This window comes from Euphorbia lathyris, chromosome 7, assembly GCF_963576675.1.
Source record: "Euphorbia lathyris chromosome 7, ddEupLath1.1, whole genome shotgun sequence".
Taxonomy (NCBI): Eukaryota; Viridiplantae; Streptophyta; class Magnoliopsida; order Malpighiales; family Euphorbiaceae; genus Euphorbia; species Euphorbia lathyris.
In genome coordinates, this window is record NC_088916.1 from 73,683,795 (window position 1) to 73,707,662 (window position 23,868).

General features: G+C 36.7%; 1 protein-coding gene across 2 annotated transcripts; it reads right to left on the minus strand.

Moving 5' to 3' along the window:
• Positions 1-123: 123 nt before the first annotated feature.
• LOC136235801 (sporulation-specific protein 15) lies at positions 124-12,392 on the minus strand. Of its 2 annotated transcripts, none has more exons than XM_066025833.1 (12): positions 12,278-12,392; positions 11,814-11,892; positions 10,715-10,817; positions 10,274-10,474; positions 10,037-10,159; positions 9,382-9,419; positions 9,186-9,309; positions 2,709-7,946; positions 2,149-2,280; positions 1,900-1,995; positions 1,538-1,680; positions 124-697 (listed from the first exon to the last, which is right to left on the minus strand). In XM_066025833.1, exons 3-12 carry the CDS (start codon positions 10,790-10,792, stop codon positions 415-417), a joined length of 6,456 nt encoding a protein of 2,151 aa, XP_065881905.1. In that variant the 5' UTR covers positions 10,793-10,817; positions 11,814-11,892; positions 12,278-12,392; the 3' UTR covers positions 124-414. The 2 variants fall into 2 exon arrangements, with proteins under 2 accessions (XP_065881905.1, XP_065881906.1); XM_066025834.1 differs by lacking the exon at positions 12,278-12,392 and adding an exon at positions 12,130-12,223.
• Positions 12,393-23,868: the final 11,476 nt, after the last annotated feature.

A 23,868-nucleotide genomic window follows, 5' to 3' on the forward strand; every position in this document is an offset into this window, starting at 1 on the left:
GTGTTCGCTGGTCGGACAAATAGTACAGTTTATTCATTTACACTCTAAATCCTGCAGCAGAAACCTGCTCTGCCTAGAAAGCATAAAAAAGGGTTAAGAAATTTGCTCTACTCTCACTTGATGTGATTAAACAAAATTGTGTTTCAAGAATTGGATTAACTATACAGAATAATGAATTACAACACTTTATCAAAATGTCATAATGTTACAGTTTTATTTACACTAAATACAACTGCTTCTAAGCTTGACCTCTCTTTACAAGGTCCGATATCCGAAAAGGCGAAAACTGCACTTGCAATCTGGCTTTTCACCATGAAAATCTGCCGCCAGTCTACAGTTGCTGCTAGGGGCAAGGCAAGCTGCAATTTCTTGATTTCGGAGACTCTGGAAATATGAAAATACAGTAGGTTAACACTACAATGAATGATCCCCCAGCGACGCTGATGCAGACCGATTCAATTGTAAGGCTTTCTTGGATGCGCGGACATTTTTGAGAGTCATCATGAGTTTCTGCCTCTCGCCTTCGACCTCCGCAAACTGAAGACTTAACTGAGAGTAGCGATCGTGCATCTCTTTCAGTTCCGTCTCTACAGATGAATATCTTCCCTTGATTTCCAGCATGTCTTTGATCAGCTCATTTATGTCTCTAAAGCTTTTAAATACTGCTTCTTCATCACTGTGTTGTTTCAAGAAAGAACTGGACCAGAAGAATTACATATAAATGTTAGCCATTTCATCTTCCCAGTTATGAACCTGTTACTATATCAAACACGATACGAACTCAATATGAAATTTAGTGGGTTAATGTTTTATTAAACAGGTAATGGGTCATTTTTAGGTTGACACGCAAATTTCTGGGCTGGAGTAGAGTTGATCTGCTAACTCGAAAATGGTACAAATATCTGAAATTATTATTATTATATCTTCATATTTTTACACGTTACCGTAGTTCATAAGAATAATAAAGCTATAATGGTCACCTTCGAACACGACTTGAAGCTCCCATAGTTTTGCATATCATCCTTAACTGAGGTAGTAATTTACACACGGCTTATGACTACATTACACGAACCCGACATGATATTAGTGGTCAATGGTTTGTTACATAGACTTTGAGTCAAACTTTTGGATGGTCATGGTTAAACCAATTAATCCAAAAACGACATAAATATATAGAAGTATTACTATATCCTACTATTTGTAGTAAAGTTAAATGTGACCCATGACCACGACATAAAATCAACAGTAACTCGATTAGATTGACACATTTATGACACAATTTTTTTTAGTTGGGTTATGATTGACTCATAAGGCCTAACTCACCTCAAAAGGAATCTCAAAAGAGGAGGATGGTCTTGTCACACATATATTAGGAGGAGCTATATAGCTCTCTAATTAAGCAATGTGAGATATGTAATAATAGACACTAACCTGATAATTGACACGACACTAACACGACTAACATACACGAATTACCACCCCTAGAGATGATTTCCAATGCTCCTACCAATGATTATAGGATTCAAGTATAGCATACCTCTGAAAATGAATGCTTGAAGTTTTCTTTGCCTGCAGTGATTCAGCAAGCTCCATTTCTAGAGCAAGCACTCTTTCTAAAGCATTGCCACTCCCTGAGAATTCACTAAACAATGGAAACATGCTTCCAAGTTCGTCATTGGCCTGAGAAAGTAGTACATAATTTAAAATTCCAGATGAAGGGAACTAACACGTGGTCAGAATTAGGACTGTCAATTTCTTACACAACACAATTAGATAACTCGCTTGACACGATTATCATTTTTGTGTCATTTATATCATATACAATCATGTGTAATATATAGACTACATAACATGATAGCCGTTTTGACACCCCAAATCAGAACGCGAAAATCTATTTACCTTTTGTAGCTGCAGAAGTTCACTTTGCAAGTTAGGAAATTTTACGTCAAGATCATTATCTTGTAGAAGCGAATTCTCGTTTTTCATCCTCTCCAACTACATAAAGAACAAATCAGATGTTAGCTAAACTTAGATTACCATTATTGCACATTTTTTTATATGCATTAGGCATTTCTATATCATGCTAGACAATGCTTGACAGATTATAATATATTCCTCACATGCCTTGAGAAATAAAATTATGCATACCTCATTACTTAAGTTGTCCATACTAATCATTAAACTTTCAGCTCTCAAGTGATCATTTATGAGACCCGATTGCTTCATGTCTCTGTATGAAAACTTCGTAGGATTCCGAATTCCATTCGCAGCAAGATGATCCTGAAAATGATTATGCAGATAAGTAGTTAAAGACCACTCTTACTAGAGCTGTCAATTTCTGACTCAATGACACCATTAACATAGACAACCCGTCAGACACGACTATCATTTTTGTTGCATTTGTATCATATATAATCATGTGCATGTCGTAATCGTATCATGTAAAAATAATGAGCGTATAGAAGTATGAGATAGAACAAATTCTCATTCATTGTTGATGTATCAGCAAGGGAAAACTATTCTAACTTAAGAAATTTGATTGTGTGCATATTTTGGCGTCCTTCGGCAAATGCTAAATCTACTTGTGAGATAGTACTGATCAAACCAATTATACAGTAGATGCGCATATCTAAAATCAAAAAGCAAAAGTAAGAAATAATGGACAAAAGGAAAAGTCAATTTAGAACTTGAAGGAAAATAGTGATTACCTGCTTGGGTTGCACATTCATAAGAATGCTTGTTTGATCAACTTCATCACAATAACTTGAACTACAACTTGTAGAAACCCCATTAACACTCCTTTTCTCGTCGCATAAAGGGTCATCGATGCAGGAACCATTATTTTGTACCTCAAGATCGAGAATCGATTTGGAATTCTCCAGGAGTTCTTTCATCTGAGTAAGTTCGCCTGCAATTCTACACTTTTCCTCCTCACAATCTTGCAAAGAAGCTTCAAGTTTTTTCTTCTCTTCCTTACAGCACTCTAGGCTAATTGATGAGCATTCCATTTCAGCCTTCATCAGATCATAAGCCTTCATTTTTTCACGTTTATCAGACAGCAGTAATTGCAACTCGGCCTCTAAGTCCAATATTTTGATGCCTAGTTCTTCATTTTTCTTCAGATGACATGCTTCAGATCTTTTCCTATTCTCTATCTCATCAATGGCGTCTTGCAACTTCCACAACATTTCTTCACTATGCTTCTTCGAGACGGACAACTGGTGTTTCAGTTCTTGAAGCTTTGTTTCATACTGCTCCTTGATAAATGCTATTCTCAACGAATCTTGCATTGTTCCTGGTGATGCTTCAGGTTCGCTTTTTTCATGAGCCTGGACACACTCAGCTTCCACCTTGTCTTTAAGCTCCTTCAAATGAATAGATAAGTTTCTGAACTCTTCTGTCTTCATAGTCTGTTCAGCAAGCCTCTGCGAAATCTCATTGTACTGTTTCTTTAGTTCATCACGGTATCCTTGTATAGCAATTATCTGACCTTGCTTCTCATCCAATTTCGCTTTGAGTAGTAAAACTTTGACTTCTGATTCTTCATTGGAGAGCACCAGATTTTCAATCTCTTCTTCAGAATGCACTAGCATGAGCTTCAGGCTCTCAACCTCTAGAGAATGCTGACTTGTTTCCTCACAATGATGAAGTGTGACATTAAGATCCCGGTTCCTGTTTTCCTCTAGCTCAGCTTTTGTAACGCAGTTCGCCTCACGAAGTGACTTATTTTCAGTAATACACGCCTCTAACTCAGATCTAACAAAGTTGAGACTCGTCAACAACTTTTCATTCTCTTCAATATGGTATGTATTACTAGCAAGACAGCAGTTTAGAGCTGTTTCTGTATCGCTATACTTCTTCTGAAATTCAGCAAGATCCCTGTCTGAGGAGCAAAGCTGAAAAACCATCTGTTCAGCTATACCTTCATACTGAGTTTTTGTGAAAATCAGCCTAACATCTGTGGATATTAAAAGCTCAAGCATTTCATATATCTCAATTTCGAGACCAGGAACAGAAGAACATGCTTTGCGAGCAACTTCGAGGCTTTCCTCATAGTTGGACAAAAGATTACAAACTCTCAATTTCTCAGATTCTAGATGTGATACTGACTTCTGGAGATGAAGCAACTCGTTCTCCTTCTCATTCAATTGGGAAGCTTGGTCTGCCATTTTACTTTCTAGACTCTCTCTCAAGCTTCTCTCTCCATGCAACTGATTATTCAAAGATCGCAAACTATCTCTCAGACTGTTCAGCTCCAATGCAAGTTGGGCAGACTCATCAGTTTTATCATGTGAAGACATCATCAGAGCCTGATTTTCATTGCGCAAAAACTGCAACGATTCTCTCAAACTGTTTAGCTCTGACTGAAAAGCATCAATTTCATTGGATTTCTCCTGTGAACAAGCCATCAATACCTGATTCTCTTCATGCAGAGCCTGCAAACTCTCTTCCAAACGGTGTACTTCTGACGCAAGCTTAGAAGCTTCCTCGGCTTTATTTTGTGCAGATGCTATCAGAGCTTTTTTCTCATCATCCAGTGATTCGAGACTCGCCTTCATACAGTTTAGCTCCAATGTAAGATCTGTCAATTCATCCATTTTATTCTGTGAAGATGCAACCAAAGCCTGTTTTTCATCATGCAGGGACTGCAAACTTTCTTTCAAATCGTTAATCTCCAATGCCAGTTTGGCAGATGCTTCATCTTTTTCCTGTAATGATGACATCAAAGATTGTTTCTCAACCTGCAGAGATTGCAAACTTTCTTTCATAAGGTTTAACTCCACTGCAAGTTTGGCAGATTCCTCGACTTTATCTTGTAACAATGTAACCAATGCTTCCTTATCATTGTGCAAAGACTTCAAACTTTCTTTTAAACCACTAATCTCCAATTCTAGTTTGGTAGATTCTTCAGCTTTATCCTGTGATGCTATCTTCAGAGCTTGGTTTTCATCATCCATAGACTGCAAATGTCCTTTCAAACTGTTTAATTCCAATGCAAGCTTGACAGCTTCTGCAGCTTTATCCTGTGAAGAAACTATCAAAGCTTGGTTTTCGCCCCGCAAAGACGATAAGCTTTCTTTCAAGCTGCTCAACTCTTTAGCAAGCTGAGCAGACTCCTCCGTCTTATCTTGTGAACATACCATCAAAACCCTTTTTTCATCATGCAGAGATTCTAAAGTTTCTTTCAAGCTCTTTAGTTCTGATGCAAGCTTGCTAGATTCCTCATCTTTTGCCTGTACGGAGAACATCAAAGCGTGATTTTCCTTTGTAAGTTCTGCTGCTGTCACAGTCTCTAAGGCTGAAATATCATGAGCAAGGTCCATGTTCTTAGAAGTGATTTCTTGTAGCTGAACTTCCAAACGATCAAGATCACAGAAAAATTCAGTGTGCAGCTGTGTATATTTTTCTTCAAATTTATTATTAGTCTCCACTCTGTTAGCCAAGGCCTCCATGTCTAACTGAATCTTCTGTGTCACCATGTTTGATGCATCCAATTTATCAGCCATATTTCGCACTTCATGCTCTAACTTCTGTTTCATCAATGCAATCTCTGATTCAGCCACCCCAATGGTTAGTTGCACAGCATCTCTTTCATGCATTACTCGTTTATTCTCTTCCACAAGCTGGAGAATCTTTTCACATGCATTATGTTGAAGCTCTTCTAATCTTGCCACAACTCCAGTTAAGTCCTCGGACTGCAAATCCTGACTTTCAGACTCACTCATGGGAGGCAATAGGCTGCTAATTTTATCGTAGGAAGAGATTAAGATCTGCAATTTATGTTGCAGGAAGTTGACGAAACTTTGCATGTTTTCCTTTCCTGAAGACAACTCATCAAACTCAATTTTGGCAGCTTTCAACTCGTCCTGCAAAGAGAAGTTATTATTTTGAAGAATCCCGATTTCTAGGGTTTTCTTCTCCAATAAAAATGTCAATTCTGTGTTTTCCGCAGCACATGCCTCGTACCTGTTTTCATAACCTCTGTATAGCATCACCAGAGACTCCCATTCAGCAATCTTCTGCACAAATAGATGATTTTCGTGTACCATATTTTGCAAATTTGCTTCCAAAATTTGGTTTTGTAGAGCCACATCATTGCACTTAGCATTAAGAGAGTGAACTTCATCCGTTGCAGTCCGAAGCATTTGCATCACTAACTCCTTCGACTCAGCTGAAAGTTGTAGCTGCTGCTCAAGCTCATTCATTTTCTGTTTCGTGATTTTAGCATCCTCTCTCGCACCAAGCACGGTTTCTTGAAGTACTGTTGAAAGCACATCCAAGTACATATTCATAACATGCATTTCACAGAATTCCTGTTCAACCTTCCGATACAGCCCTTCCTGCAAGTGAAGTGATCTCTTCAAGTCATCTAAATGAATATCTTCGCCCAACTGCTGTTTCTGTGTTCCAACAGATTGGTTCTGAAACTGCAAAAGTTTCATCTTACGTTCCCCTGAATCAACCCTGTGATTGCTTGGTGGTGAAGGATCTGAAAAGGCTTGCCTGATAAGGTTCTCATTATTCTCATGCATAGACAAAATCTGGAAAGAAAGCACTTCAAGGTCCTTCTGTAACTGTTCCACAGCTATAGAATAGTTCAAGCGTGCCCTTTTCAGTGCCGCTTCTGAAGTTACAGCCCTTCTTTCAAGCTCCTTATTGAGAGAATCCAAATCATGCTTTTCCTTGGCAAGTCTCAAAATCTGGTCATTCAAATCTTGATGCATTGACTCCATCTCAGCCTTGGTGGAGGACACAGTATACAAGCAAGTCGAGTGCTCGTTTCTTAAAGTTTGCAACTCTCGCAGTATCTGCCTTTGGTTTTCCTCAAGTTCCTGGACAAGGGCTTCATAGTAGCATTCCATCTGATCCATTTTCTTTGCAAGGCAGTCACGTTCTGCTTTTGACTCGTCCAACTCCCTTAGAAGTTCAAAAATCTTTCCCTTCATAACATTTGCTGCATCTACAGCATCGGGTTCATGAGACATCAAGCCAGGTAAGTTGAGGCAATGAAGCATGCCAAACTCTGGCTGATATACATCCAAATCTAATCCTGTCCCTATTGCACACTGGCCATTTTGATGTGAAACTATTTCTCTGATATCCTTCAAGCTTCCTCCTTCAGAGGGTAAGTTGAGATCGGAAGCTGCAAGTCCACTTCCTTGTTTGAGATTCTGCAAGATGCTAAGTAACGCCTCAATATCTGAGTGAAGGAATCTGAGGTCCCTCTCATTGTAGCCAAAGCAAGTCTTATTTTGAAGCTCTCTTATCTTATCCTCCATGGCCAAAAACCCCTTTGTCCACCTGAACATTATATCTTGAAGCGTATGAACCTGGTCTGCCCCAATCGCTTCTCTACTAACAATTGAAGGGCATAGTTTTGTCACCTTTAGCTGCTCAAGATCATCTTTCAACTTTGAACATTCTGATTTCAGAATAGATACCTCTTTTACCAGCATCTCCCCAGAAACCATCTCAGCAGCAAGTTGCTTAGAAAATTGCTGTGCTTCATGACCTATTTCATTGGCGTGACTCTGCAATGAGCTTACCTCCAATTTAAGCTCATTAATAGATGACTCGGCTGCTTCTAAGCTTCCCCTAAGCCTATTATTCTCCTCATTAGCAGTTGCCAATTCATTATCCAATGAATGGTCTGAATTCCAGCCATGAACCCAATCTGTGGTCGTGTGTGCTGAAAACCGACGATCAGATGCATCTGCTTTGTCAGGCTGGGGGCTTCCAGCTAGATCACCAGAGGCAGTACTCTTTAGGCTATCAATTTCATGGTTGCTGGAGGTTTCTTGCTTCTCTGCATATAAACTTTCTGAAGTATTGGAAGAACCATCAAATCCAACAGCTGAATCTGCATATTCTTCATTTAGCCCCACCTCTTCCCCAACTGAAGCAAGATCCTTGGATTTTTCTGAAAACCTAACTCTTGAGTTTACCTATAATGAGGCAGTAAATGATAAATATCTAATAAAGAAATTACAAAAATGGGAGAAATAAATATATATTATGAAAAACAATAGCACCTCCTGTATTATTTCCATCAAATCTAAAATAATACTTTTACTCTTTCTATTATTCTATGCATTCTTTCTATTCTACTATACTTTCACTCTTTCTAGTATTGTCTGATCAAGTCCTTTGACAAATTTGTATAATGTGCTTAAGCTATATAGAATCCAACAAATTTCAGAATGAAATTGTAACTTTGTCTTTTAATCTCCACCCATTTATTCGAAAATCATAATTGCATTTCACAAACATGGGGTAAGTGAGGCGTGTTAGTAATTATTAAACATGAATTTCCTTATAAAGAAATTGTTCTTTACTCATTTGATTGTCAGATTTAATAATAATTGATATTCTTGGGCCTTACCTATCAGCTTAAGCTCTTAGGCCAGTTGGTTCCTTGATATGGTATCAAATACTCTTTAGACCAAATGGCCGAGGTTGAAATCCTGACAACTACATTTGTTAATGGAATTTCAACACATGATAAGATGGCCTCGTGTTGTACACGCTTGCTGCACGGGGTATGTCAGAAATAATGATAAAAAGTATTATCGGGCCTTACCTATCAACTTAAGCTTTTAGGTCAATTGGTTCCTCGCAATAAACATAAGAACAATAGTAGGACAAAAGATTTGTTTGTTTAAACATGTTGAAAAAATGACAAGCGCCCATAGGTTTATAGGACTTTGAAGAACAACAAAAAGCCATTCATCCTAATTCAGGCAAAGTCTAGACATCCACTATAGTTTTAAGGTACACTTATTATTTAGGAGACACCATCGATTGTCTTTGGTAATACGACATAACAGAGGGCAGAGAAATGTTAGCATGTTGACAAGAACTTCTATCCTAATCACGAGTCCGAAAGACCTAAAGTTAATCAACACTGTTAAAATTGGTCTTCTCAAAATTAGAATCAGGTAACCAAGACAGAGCATGTAAACGTAAGCAAGTATGGACTTCTAATCATCTAGAGAGAAGAAAATGTGGGAAGCAAGATCTTGCACGCTATAGTTAAGTATATAGATTCAGGAGTGTACTCATGTGAACATACATTTTTAGTAATATCTGTTAGCTTATGTCTTCAGAATCGGCACAAGATGATAAAAGATCAGTTATCATGTGAAAAATAGGAAGGCGTGTCCGAAGAAGAGACATGGTCAAACCTTATTCATCTGATCTCTCATAGTCTCTTCTGAAGAAGATACTTTTCGACCAGAAGATTCATCAGAAGTATTATGGTCAGCCTGAAATCCCCTTTCTCTAAGTTCTCTTTGCTGCTCAAACTCTCTGAAATCATTATAATCACGAGTAAGTCATGGAAATGGATAAAACACTATGTTTACAAGCATAGAGAATTACCTGAAACCAGTTTTCGAAGTAAGCAGCTGGACAGTTACCTGGGAACAGATGACAAATGTTGATACATGTATGGAAACAATGTCATGCAAAATAGGAAAAAAAAAACATTTTGAGGTCCTTGGTCTTTTCGATTTTTGTTGATTAAGCCATTGATGATAACCAAAAAATTCAACTTTGTACATAAAACTCGGTTAATAGAGTGTTGTGCATTTCATTTGCATTCGTAATTTGCATTTTTAAGAGTTGTGAAAGTAGTTTTTTTAAGCCTGATGTATCTATAAAGAAACTCTAGAAACATTATTTTGAACTGTAAAAAATACACTTTTAGACGCAGATGAAATGGGTAACGCTCTTTTAACTGAATTATATGTTCACAGCTAACTAATTTGGCAAGTAGGGGTTTGACATGTGCGATTATAACTTATTGATGGTTCAATGTGTCAAATTAAAAGATCAGGGGCTCAATCAATAAAAATCGAAAAGATCAAAGGGCTTATAAATACTTTTTTTCTATAAAATACAATACACATGAAAATTATTCCAAAAAAAAAGCCTGAAAAAAATCGGACCATCAAATTTCTCATTAACAACAGCGTCAATAGACTAGCTTTCTAAAGAATTATCCGAAAGAAAAATGAGATTCTGAAATTCTCACATGTAAAGCAGTGCTGGAATCAGAACCATGAAGAGGCAAAACAGTGATAGAAGGTTTTGATGCATCAGCATAATCAGCAAGGTTAATGGTAGCCTCACCAAGAACACTGGAACGTGATGTGCCCTGAAGCCCATCAATAAAATTCCGGTCAAAAACAGTTACCTCGGCAAGTATTATATTACGTATACAGTTATCATTTGCAAAGGTATAGAGACACTATAAAGAGATGTTTAATACCATCGCCACAACTAGTTTATAGAGCTTCTCCTCATACTGCTTCGTTTTAAGATCTTGCAGAAGTCTGGTAGTCTCATAGATGGGATCTCCCCATTTACAGGTCCCATTTCTCACATTGGCTTTGGTTGTCTTCGCTGTAACTTTTCCAGAATCAGCAGGAATGAAAGATATAAAAAGTTTATCCCATCCGGATTGTGGAATCTGTATCACACATCAAGAAGTATGAAATTTAGTCATTCCCGAGATTATATTATCATACACACACACCAGACACATGGATATGGATAAATCCTATTGTACAAACATGTAAGGGAGATAAGATAATAAATGGAATTTGATGAAGTTCTTCAAGCAAATTTATAATGGCATAATCCTACTGTATTAACAATGCAATGCTCAGCCATGTTCATGTTTTTCAAACACTGTTGAGAGCACACTTACATGTGTAGCATGGAACTGTAACCGGAAAACCACTTTTACTTTTGTTTTCTCGAGCTTCCATTTAGTGATCCTCGACATTGCAGAAATACTAATCGATCATGAGCTGCATAACAGTAAGGAGCATAATAAGATTTTCCAGAATCACTAGTAAAATCAAAGATACTTTAGTTTCCATGAAATCCCAGTTGGAAGCAGTGATGAATGAAGTGCATTGCAACCATGGAGGACTGTAATGATGTCCAAAAAACTCAGCAATAACTACTTCCGAAAAGGTAAGGTATATTCAGTAATCTAAAAAGATGACATTGAAAGAAAGAAATTGGAATATTGATAAAAGCAAAATAACACTTTCATTTAGAAAACTTAACAGCAGCATTCATTAGACCAACTATAAAAGTCTGGTCCAATACCAAGATATTGTCCGCTTTGGCCCAACTTAGGGCCTCACGACTTTAAAAAACGTCTACATGTATTGGAAACACACTTTACTAATATAATCCAGCCACTCTCTCTTTATTTTCGATATTGGATTCACTTCATTACTGCCCCCATCCGGTCACTACTTGCTCAGGTTAGTGCCACCCCTTCAGGACAGAATCGTTACAAGCCCATGAGCTTCTAATTGTTTCGTCCTTGAACCAACACATGGAGATAGTACGACTTTAAAAAGCGTCTACATGGAAACACATTTTATTAATATAGTTCAGTCACTCCCAGTCCATTTTCGATGTGTTATTCAGTTCATTCATGCCCCAATCTTATCCCCATCCCTCCGGACCGGGTCAATACACCAACCAAAAGTAAACCACACATAAATTAACAGTCAATTGCAGTCACACAAACAGAAAACAGAGTGACCTAATTCGACAGCAGAAGTATAAATGCAGAAGAAAATTTGGATCGGAGTTTCAGATATGGAAGTCCCAGCAATAGTTTCAATCAAAACAAGGAGTGAACTACTACCAATCAGTAAATTCAAACATCAACAAGTAAAATCCCCCAAATTACAAACCACAAATACAAGATCCAACCAAAGAAAAAGAAGAAGAAGAAGTTAAAAATTCAAGCTAAAAAGAAACAAAAACACTATAGCTCATACCTTCTCCACTGAGCAAAAACGCCGAAGCCAGAGAAGAGGATCAAAATGCCCACTAAAGAACACACTTGGGATCCAAAACCTACAATAATACAGTAATTTTTGAATTTCAACTTCACAAAACGACAAAAAAAACTCGCTTCACTGCAAAGAGGTCAAAAAAGAAAAAATCGCTGACACAAAAGAGGAAAGAGTAAATAAGAATCCAAAAAACCAAATGTCTAGCTAAATGTGGAAAAAAGGAAATGCATCCCTATAAAGTCTACTAAACGAAAGCTTTTCCAGAAGAAAAATAAATTAAAAAAGGGGAATTTTTTACCAGATTGGAATTTTGTAGTTCAATTAAAATCGAAATGCAGAGAAATCCCCAAAAAAAGTTGAAAAATTAGATCATGGGGTTTTGAAGATTAAGCAAAAAAAGGAGAGTTCTTTACTGTAAAAAACAAATAAAAAATGGAGTTAGGTACCATTTGACGGATCTGCAGGTGCTTAAGGTGGAAGCGAGAACAGGGGAATCTTTACAGAGAAGGTTCAGACAGAGAAGAGAGAGAGATTGAAAGGAAGTGAAGTCTATTGTTGTTCTGTGTGTTTTTTTTTTTTTTTTCTTTGGTTGTTGGGATTTGAATGAGAGTGAGAGTGACGTGTAATTACTAATTACGTAATTAAGCAGTAAACTTATTAATTAAGGAGATTAATTGGAAAATTTGAGGGTTAATTAGGAGATTAAGAAGGTGAGATTGAAGGTGAAATATGTGCTGTCAGATTAATTAAGGGGGAAGATAATTAATTTGGTATTAAAGAAAAGAGACATCCCGCCAAAGTTCTTGTCAGCTTGTCATTGTTGATTAATTATTATTTAATTATTTTTTCAAAACTAATTAAAGTTGCCTTGACCCACTTGAGTAATATGGACTTCAATTTGGTTAAACCATGAATTTTCCTAATATATTTTTAATTAAAAAGAAATATTACTCTAAATAATTTCCAACTGATTAATCAAATTTGATAAAAATAAATAAATATTGAAAATTTGATTCGAGAAAAAACTAATTTTTCCTTTTCAATTACAACTGTTTGTTTTAGTTGTTGTTGCTGATAGGTAGTAGTAGATATTAATTGTTTTCTCTGTAAAAAAAGTTGTTTTGGAATTTTACCGAACACTTCTATCCCTTGTTTAGTATTGAAAGGAAAAAAACGATTCTGAAAAATGAAAACAAACGGACACTTAATTTCTGATGGTAAAACTATCTCTCGTAGTATTCGTTGTTTAGTTAATACTACGAACTACTAGCTAAATAATAAAGAGATAAAGACTAGCTAAATTTAACCATGATAAGGAAAGTGTAAATATAGTTTTAAGGTATGAAATGGTATAATGTAACACTAGCGTTTCCAAACAAGATTAATTTTAGTCATGTCCTATCGAAAATTTGAAAAGATTAGTTTGAATGTTATTTAACTGTTACATCTTACCTTCAAACAAGTTTATCGATAAATTGAAGCAGTTTTATACATTTTTTTTTGTAGCTATATTAATAACATGGTAAATATTTTAGACAGCTTGATAAAAAAAATTGTGATTAATTTTATATATAGCATATTTAGTTTTTAGTATTTTAATTTTTAACAAACATTTTGTAATTTTGTTAGTAATACATTAAATATTTTAGACATAATTGATATTTAGAAAGTTTGAAGTGACAATTAAATATCAGTCGAACTAATTTTTTTAATTTTTAATAATATATAGTTGAAATTGATCTTACGCGCATATATATGTTAAAGCTGAATCTCCATTTTCTTAAAATGTTAGATGTTAAATTTGGTTTTTATCCAAATAATAAATATACATGCAAGTTTATTCAAAAGCATTTATTTTAATTTTTATAAAAAAATATCTCCATAAAAAATCTAAATTTTGATTTTTTACAACCACTTTATTATTGAAAGTACCCACACAAAAAAAAAAAAAAAAAAAAAAAAAAAAAAAAAAAAACTCGAACATTAAGAATAAAATTGGTAAAAAAAGAATAACAGTTAAATTAATTACTAGGATTTTGTAACTTTTGAGTCAACCTTAAAAGACAAAATCATTAAATTACATTAGGAAAATAGGCATCTGGGTATTTGTTAAAAGAAAAAATAAATTGTTTTTATTGGGGTATTGTAGGGTGCAGCAGGATTAGGGGTGCACACAAAAATCCGGAAAACCGAAAAACCGAAAAACCAAACCGAAACCAAACCGAAAATAAGGTTAACCGAAACCGATGGACTAGTGTACGGTTTTTAATTTTAAAAATAATGGTTAATGGTTACGGTTACGGTTTCTTCATTCCAAAAACCGCGGTTAACCGAAACCGACTGAATCTCAATTAAATATTAAAAAAATATAAAAATAAATTTATTTATATGGGTAAATAATTATTTAGTCCCAATAGTTTTTCATAACTCATTAATCAATCCACTATTTAACTATAAGGTCTCTAAATTTTTTCACTTTTAATGGTTTAGTCCTTCTATCAAATATTAACATCAAATGAGATGAAAATATGTAAATAACTCTCAGTTAATTTGTTACTCTCTCTAATTTCAGTTTATGCGAGTTTTTTTTTAATGTTTTTGGATGTAGAAACAAGGATAAAAAAATTTTACTTGTTTTCCAAAACTTTATAGCCATAAGTTTTATTAGGGACATTTTGCCTTTTTCTATCCGTTTAATTGTTGTTTAACACATTTTTAGACGGAGATTTGATATAAGAACTAAACAATTTAACAGAATCAAAACTGATGGATGATAATGCACGTACATCTCCATCTCCGCAGTTAATCTCTTCAACTCGCCATTGACCCGTCGTCTATCTCACAATAAAAATTAGAGTTCTTTTATTCTTTTTATTTACTAATGGTTAGAAACCGAAATAAAAGGTTAACCGACCGAAATAATTGGTTAACCGATTAGTGGTTAACCAAATTTAATGGACTAGTGTACGGTTAGTGTTTTTAAAAAACCGATTAAATGGTTAACCGACCGAATTAACCTTAATGGACTGGTTAACCGACCACGTGCACCCCTAAGCAGGACCACCAAATCATGACTATTCACTGGTTTCCACTTGGGAGATTTTTGACCTTTTCTATACAATTCATATTTCTTATTTCAATTTTTCTCTCCATTTTTTTAAAAGAAAAAAAAAACTGTTTTCCAATAAAATTACTATAAACCATCACTTAATACACATTTCATTTGATAATAATATGGGAAAGCTTAGTGAGGATCCCTCCAACTTTATTTGGAATACAGATACTATGCGATGAGAGAAAAATGTTAAAAAGAGTTCGTATTCCGACGACCTCACTCTGATAACTAAGTTACTAGAATTTTGAGGTTGAAGATAATAGAATGATAATAGAATGATAGAATTTTAAAGTTTATAAGTATTGTACAATAGTTGCATTGCACCAACTTCATTTTCTATTTATAAGGTTTGAGAGACATTTTTAAAAAGCATCGGTTTTTATACCTAGTTACGTTCGGGACACGTGTAGATAAGACGTTGGAAGTACGTTGTCTAGTGGGACCATTTTGAGTTGACGTGTGCTAACTGTGAGCCATGTAAAGCAGAACGGCAGCTATTGAGGATCAGCATGCGCATTCCATTGCTCCATGTGCCCAAACAGTTACTTTCCATCATTTGTTCTTGGTTGGGACGCGTGATTGGTCCACATGTCATGTTCGGTTATTTGCCTATCATTAGATGTTCCCCCTCTAGAGTGTCAAAGTTCTTTTAAGGCGTCGGATAAGCTTCCCTTCTGTTACATTTCTAAAAATCGTTTATTTCGGACCCTTTATGTCATGGAGGACCGAAGGGTCCAAGCTTGCGATGTAATAAGTGCTTCAATATTAGGGGCAGTGATAATGAAACCTTGTTTTTGTCACGCGCATGGGATTTATTACTCTGAAATACACATGCAAGTATTAGGAAAGCGTGGGAGATTAGAGAGGTTTAGTGTAGCACGTGATCGAGTGATATGTACTTCTAAATTAACATGACATCACAATGAATGAACACCACGTAACCTTAACCTTGTTGTCATTTTGAAGCTCTTGATCATTGAAGCATTGATTTTGAAAATAACGAGGCATTTAATTGAGGTTTATTAAACACTATGTAAGAGTAATGATATCCTCTAGCCGCCAGTTCGGTTTTCTAAGTCCAAGTGTCTATATAAAAAGAGTAAAATATTATTTTCCTTTCCTAATGTGCTTATCGTGTTTTGCATTTTTCCTTTGCTTCCTCGAGTTTTTTGTATTCCAAGTCTTCCTCTTTGACAGTAACTGATTTTTTCCTTATCCTTTCTTTTTCTTTCAATTTATGGAACCCTTGTTTCGCAAAAAAAAAAATCGCATACCACAGCCTCAAGAACAAATCGAAGAATCCACTCTAAGTGACATAAAAGTTATGGAAACATCAAAACCCTTTATAGCTAGGCAATCGAATCTTAAGTTTTGGGACCAACCCTGTTTGATTTCTTAGGAGAAACTTATAGGTTTGTGTGATAAGTATTCAAAACTTCAAACAATGGAGGTCATTCTGCCATAAGAAGAGCATCAAGACATTTTCTAGGATTTTAATTTGTGCCCTGGCCAAATCTCCCCTGACTCTTGGCTAGAATTGGTGGACTGCACAAACATATGCGAGGATTTGGACCTCCCATTAATTGAAGCCATATTTCAATCCTTCTAGCACCCTACTATGAGGGAAAAAAACATGTTTGTTACTGGACAAATTATGGTCCTCGGAAGAGAATAAATTCTCTAAGAAACAAAAGGGACTCCGTGAAAGGCTTTAACCATATGTGTTTCTAGGTTAGGATAAATAAGAACATCCATATATCTATTTACATAGAGGGTTTTCCTTTTGCAACCAGTTGGAATGTCAATCATATGAGCTCTGATACTTAGAGGGGTGATATATGCATATAATATATTCAAGAAATGTCTGCATCTCCATCTGAAGATAATAGTGATACTCTAGGTTGGATGTGCGGCCATCACGACTCAAAGTCTCATGCTCCCCGGCACGAGCAGCTTCATCCGCTTTCCAAGCCCGAGCAGCTGAAGTAGCAACTTCCTCTACTCGGGTCTCAACTTTCTTCAATTCTTCGCCAAACTTGTGCTTGCCCGGACCTGACTCAACTCCATTTCCAGCTCCTCCACTTGGTGGGAGGAAGCCACAAAGCTTTACTCTGCCACTTCGAGCTCCTACATATGGAAATTAGAGGCTTCAAGTTCCTGGTGTGTCCTCTTTAACCTAATTTCCAGCATCGCATAATGTCGATCCAAAGAGTTATATTGATGAATCACCTCATCCACCAATGCCAATGCCTATTAAAAAACGAAAGGTTACGACTGTGCAACATACAAAGGTAAACTAATCAAATGGTAACTTACTGATGCGTATTTTGCGTACACATGCTTGTGAAGACAAATGCATCTTAATCGTGTATCAAGTAATAAAGTGAACGTAGAGTATCATTCCCACGAGAATATTGATCATAATTACTAATCTTTTTTCTTATTTACTATTATTTAAACAATTGAAAAGGGGAATTTGTTAGGTAACCAAACTAAGACTTAATCAACAAGTGAGATGAAAATTACACAAATTAAGTGAGAGATTACTTATAATGGAAAAAACTAAAGCTTTTAGCTTCACTTAACTTCTTTGCTTGATAATAACACTTAACCTTTTTTCAAGTTGTTTTATCATTTTTAAGATGACGAGTTTTCTTATTAATATAATAGATTCTCGAGTTATTGGTTATAAACTCTTGATTAATTACTTTACCTTGGTCCGACTAAAATAATTAATCTAGAGAAGCATTAAATTTTATTAAATCTAAACCTTTTTAACTACTTTATCTTGGTCCAGCTAAAGTGATTAATTAAGATTCAAGGAAACCTCTCGAGCTATTAGTTCTAAACTTTTGGCTATTTTTTTTTTGATAAAAAAACTTTTGGTTAATTACTTTACCTTGGTTCAGCTAAAGTAATTAATCCAAAGAAACATTAGGTTTTCTTAGTTCCAAACCTTTGGTTTATTACTTCACTTTGGTCCGGCTAAAGTAATAAATCTAAGATAGTAATAAGATTCATGAAAAACCTTGAAAAATCAATAAGCCACACTAAATGGTCATTATGTCCAACTTATGAGTTTCGATTAATCAATTTAATCATGACCAATATAAACGATTAATTATATTCGAGTTGGGATTTGGTCCATCTCCAACAAGCATTAAGAATCATAAGTTGGTTTTTAAAATAATAAATATGGCCTAATTAGGTTAAACGTGATTACTATATAATTAAGGTTAAAATCCACTTTTAGCCTTAGTTAAGGGGGTTTTAGCCCATGGTTAGATTAAAACTCACCTTAGAAAGATAGATAATGAAATTCATAGTAATAAAAGAGATTAAATTTTAGAAGAAACCATAATGACGATTATCAAACGGACTTCCTCGGTGACTTGAAACTTATTTTTATTGGATGAACTTTTGCATAAACAATAACTTAGGACAAAAACAACAACAACAACAACAACAACAACAATTACAATAGCAAATACAAGTGATTCTTGAAGAGAAGAATCAAAAATTAACATAAAGAGGGGGAAGAATTAAGCTTAAGCTTGGTGTGTCTTCAAATGGCTCCCAATGTCTCATTTTATAGTGAGAAGTCATATATGCTTCCAAAAACCAAGTTGTCTTATGTCCCCAACCCCCTAATCTTCCAACTTAAGCTTTAAAGAGGGTAGTGTTGAAACACCTTTTCACATGATTTTGATTTGACAAAATTATTTAAGTTAATCCCATAATTAAACAATTAAATTTAAGTGCTTTGATTTAATTGTACTAATGTGTTTGTTCAATGTTGAGTAAGTTAACTAACGAGAACAGGAACTGTGAGTCTATAAAAGAAAGATAGAACAAAGTCAGCATAGGCAAGTCACACGGCAAAAGCTGAGTGGAAAGCAACTCAGCTTTGCTAAAGAAATGTCTTCTTCAGAAAAGCTTGTAGACGAAGCCGTTGAGTCAAGCTGAGTTATAATCAAGTCAGCATAAATGATCCGTTAACTTGGAAGACAAGGTCTGGCAAATTTCTGAAACAAATCAGAAGCCTCGAAAATCCATCTTAAGGATCTTTTCGAGATGCATGGACCATCTTACTTTTGGCTAGAAGACAAATCTGGCGCAAGAAGACAAACCTGGCACAAGAAGACGAATCTGGCAAACCTGGCTCCTGGTAAAAACAGAAGACAGGATTGGCCTACAGCTCTAGAAGCTGACCACGTGATGACGAAGAAGATCGTTCTTCCCACAACGGCTATGTCGGAATTCAAATCATTGAAGCCACAAGATTGCTATAAAAAGGGCAAATCATCACTTGGATCACACACATATACAACACAACATACAGACAGAAAAAGCAAATCTTCATTGAGTCAAAATCCAAAATAGAAGTTTTCTGAAAAGAAAAAGCAAGCTCTTACGCCAAATTCCAATCATTGTGTAAAAGTCTAGATTGATTCAGTCATCTAAAGTGTTCTTTGTTGTGTTAAGAACAATTTCTTATCATTTGTAAAAGGTTAGAAAGGTGAAGCTGAGTACTCGATTATAGTACTCAGTGGTAGAGAAAATCTGAGTACTTGGTTATAGTATTCAGTGGTAGATAGGATTGAGTAGACGAATAGAGGACGGTACTCTTGCATACTCAATTGCTATTGTAAAAGGTTTGTGTTCTACCTTTAAAGAGCTCAGTAGAGGATTGAAAAAGCTCGGACGGATTCCGGGGACTGGACGTAGGCGGAGAGGACGAACCAGGATAAGTCTGCTGAGTAACTTCTAACCCTTTCTCTTGATATATATATATATATATATGTATGTGTTGCTTGCTTAAAATTACTCAGTAAATAATCTGTACAAGCTGAAGCTGAGTAATCTGAGTGCTGAGTTGAAAACTGACTTAAGTGTTACTTCCCAACTCACAACTGAAACAGCTCTAGTCAGCATCTGATTAAAGCTGTCTCACACCACACTCAGCCTTGCTGACCTGAAACTACGTTAAATCGTCAAACATTCAATTAAGTCAGCATTATTAAGCGAAAAAGTTATATTAGTTCCTAACCCCCCCCCCCCCCCCCTTGGAACTAATCCTATCACGTTACACGGGACTAGCAAGTGGTATCAAAGCACAGTAGCTCACTATTCAAGATAAAACTATCTTGAGCTGATCCCTGTAATGGCTGAGAACAGCACTCGTTTCCTTCCAGGAAATCAAACAACCCAGATACTCCCTGAGGGATTATCTATTAGTCAGCCTCCTATGTTCTTTGGATCTAATTATACATTTTGGAAGAACATGATGAAAAACTTCATTCAGGCAACAAATATGAGTGCATGGCTAGCTATAGTCCAAGGCCCATTTATTCCCTATGAAACCATTGACGGTGTAAAAACTGTCAAAAGCGAGGCTAAGTGGTCACAAGATGACCTTAAAAAATTGCAAAATAATGTTTCGGCTATAAATATGCTTCACTGTGCGTTAGATGCTGCAGAGTACAATAAGATTTCAGGTTGTGAGTCAGCACAAGAAATCTGGAAGAAGTTGGAGGTGACCTATGAAGGAACCAGCAAGGTCAGAGAGTCCAAGGTGAATCAGCATATGCGGCTATACGAGCTATTTGAGATGAATGATAATGAAAACATCTCTGAGATGAATGCAAGATTTACTAACATTATCAATGAGCTTAAAAGACTCGGCAAGAACTTCACTGAAGAAGAGCAAGTGAAGAAGATTCTAAGAAGTCTCCCCAATAGCTGGCAAGCAAAGAAGATAGCTGTCGAAGAAGCTCAGGACCTAACCACATACAAGTATGATGAGCTTATCGGATCTCTGCTGACCCATGAGATCTCCATGAAGAATTTTGCGGCCAAAGAAAAAACTGAGGATAAGAAGCAAAAATCTCTTGTCATGAAAGCTGACTCATTAGATGATGAGGAGATGGCCATGTTTACCAGGAAGATGAAGAAGTTGTTTAGGAAAAATGACAAGTACAACAAAAGGCCACTCAAAAGAAGTGACAAATACAAAACTGAGTCTAGCGACAGCAGACACAAGAAGGACAGCTCAAAGCCCGTTACTTGCTTTGAATTCCATCAAGCTGGGCACATCAAATCAAGCTGGGCACATCAAATCAAGTCGTCCTACCTTGAAGAAAGATAATAAGGGAAGTAGAAAAGCAATGGTGGCCACATGGAGTCATAGTGATGAGTCAACTGTTGAAATACCTTTCCACATAATTTTGATTTGACAAAATTGTTTAAATATAAATTATAACACATATCCTAAACACACTAAGTTTAAATGCTTTGATTTATTCTACTAATGTGTTTGTTCAATGTTGAGTATAAATGTTATAAGTCATAAGGATTGGAAGGCCCAAGCCCAATACGGAAACCAAGGCCCAAGTCAAATAACTCAGTACACTCGGCCCGCGTATGTCAAGACGCTGCCGTTTTTGTTCAAAACGCAACTCAGCAATCGGAAGGATCTAGAAGACCTTCGGGAACAACTTCAAGATGAAGCTGCTGAGTAGTCTCGACAAAGCGTACAAGACAGCAGCTGGCAAAGGAAAACTTCTAGACAAAGTGTTTCCTCTTTTGGCAAAGTTCAGACGACACAGTATGCTGTCCAGTTGACTTTACCATAAAAGGAGAGACCATCTGCTGTGCTGACCGAGGATAGAAGATACACGATTATGATTGGCCGAGAGCTCTGTGCAAGTCAGGATGACAACGACATATAGCCGTTTCCCTCCAACGGTTATTTCAAAATTCGAAATGACCGAATGACCAGACGTCTCTATAAATAGTGCCATCACAAGCTTCACAACACACAGAACTTGATCAAGCCATTACGCTGACCAAATCTCTACAAGTTCTGCAAGCAAGAAGCAAAGCAAATTTCTTACACTACATTTTCATATTTGTGTAAAAGTCTAGAGTGATTGTAAATCGTCTAAAGTGTCTTAGCACATCTTTGTATTAGGACAAAAACACTTATCATTTCTAGAGATAGAAAGGAGAGGCTGAGTACTCGGTTTTAAGTACTCAGCGGAGAGATTAGGATTGAGTAGAAGTATAGAGGAAGGTACTCTTGTCATACTCAATTGCTGATATTGTAAAAGGTTTGAGGCTCTACCTTTAAAGAGCTCAGTAGAGGATTCGTAATCTCGGAAGTGTTCCGGGGACAGGACGTAGGCTTAGAAGAAGCCGAACCTGGATAAATCTGCTGAGTGAAGTATTTCTAAACCTTAACTCCTAATTTATATTGCTTGCTTTAAGTAATCAAAACTGACCAAGTAAAGAGGTCAAGTTGAGTTGTGCGCGTTGAACGTCTGAGTTCAGGAATAGACTCCGAGTGCTATCTCCTGACTCAAGCTGAGGAACTGACCTAGTCACCTATTGACTAAGCTAGTATCTTGCTGTTTACTCAGCGCCGCTGTTCAAACCTTTTTCTTTAGGGAAAGAAGTCTGCCTAAATTACAAAAAAAAGTTTAAATAGTTCCTAACCCCCCCTTGGAACTATACTTGCAACTAAACAAGGGACCAACAAGTGGTATCAGAGCTTAAAAGCTCACTTTAAAAGGTCTAACAACCTTGAGCTGATCCCTACCATGGGCGAAAACAGCACTCGGTTTCTCCCTGGAAACCAAACAACCCAAATACTGCCTGAGGGGCTGTCCATTACTAGGCCTCCCCTATTCTTTGGGTCAAACTATACCTTCTAGAAGAATAGGATGAAAAACTTCATTCAGGCTACAAACATGAGTGCCTGGCTATCTATAGTCCAAGGGCCGTTTGTACCTGTTGAGGTTGTGGCTGGCCAAACAGTTATAAAAGTTGAGGCCAAATGGACAGAGGATGATCTTAAGAAGCTTCAAAACCATGCTTCGGCTATCAATATGCTTCACTGTGCGCTCGATGCTGCAGAATATAACAAAATCTCAGGTTGTGAGTCGGCACAAGAGATCTGGAAGAAGTTGGAAGTCACCTACGAGGGAACAAACAAAGTAAAAGAATCCAAGGTGAATCAGCAGATGAGACTGTACGAGCTGTTCGAGATGAACAATGATGAGGGCATTCAGACATGAACGCAAGGTTCACCAACATCATTAATGAGCTCAAGAGACTTGGGAAAATCTTCACTGAGGAAGAACAAGTCAAAAAGATACTCAGGAGTCTTCCAAAAGACTGGCAAGCCAAGAAGACAGCAGTTGAGGAAGCTCAGGATTTAACCACCTACAAATATGACGAACTCATCGGTTCATTGCTGACCCATGAGATATCCATGAAAAACTTTGAGGTGAAGGAAAAATCTGATGACAAGAAGCAGAAGTCACTTGTCATGAAGGCTGACTCCACTGACGGGAGTTCAACTGATGATCAGGAGATGACCATGTTCACAAGAAAGATGAAGAGGCTGTTCAGGAAGAACGACGAGTATTCTAAAAAGCCTTACAAAAAGTTTGATAAGTATAAGGCTGACTCAAGCGACAGCAAATACAGAAAGGACAGCTCAAAGCCCATTACATGCTTTGAGTGCCATCAAGTTGGCCATATTAAGTCAAACTGCCCCACGCTGAGGAAAGACAAGAAGAGTGGGAAGAAGGCAATGGTGGCTACTTGGAGTGACAGTGATGAATCTTCGTCAACAGAAACTGAGGCCACCGAGTCAGCGAAGATATGCTTTATGGCTGACGAACTTGCTGAGCCATGCGTCTCTGAGCATGCTGACCCATCCATCGCATCAGATGATGAAGAGCAATCAAATGAGGTAATTTCTCTTCCCCAGCTCAGAAACGATATGGTTAATGCCCTGAGTGATCTCTATACACTTGTTAAGAAGTGTAATAAAAAGGTTAGAGCACTCAGCAGGCGCTGTGACGAAGTGGAAGAGGTCAAACTGAGTGACCTCAGATACCTTCTTCAGGACAA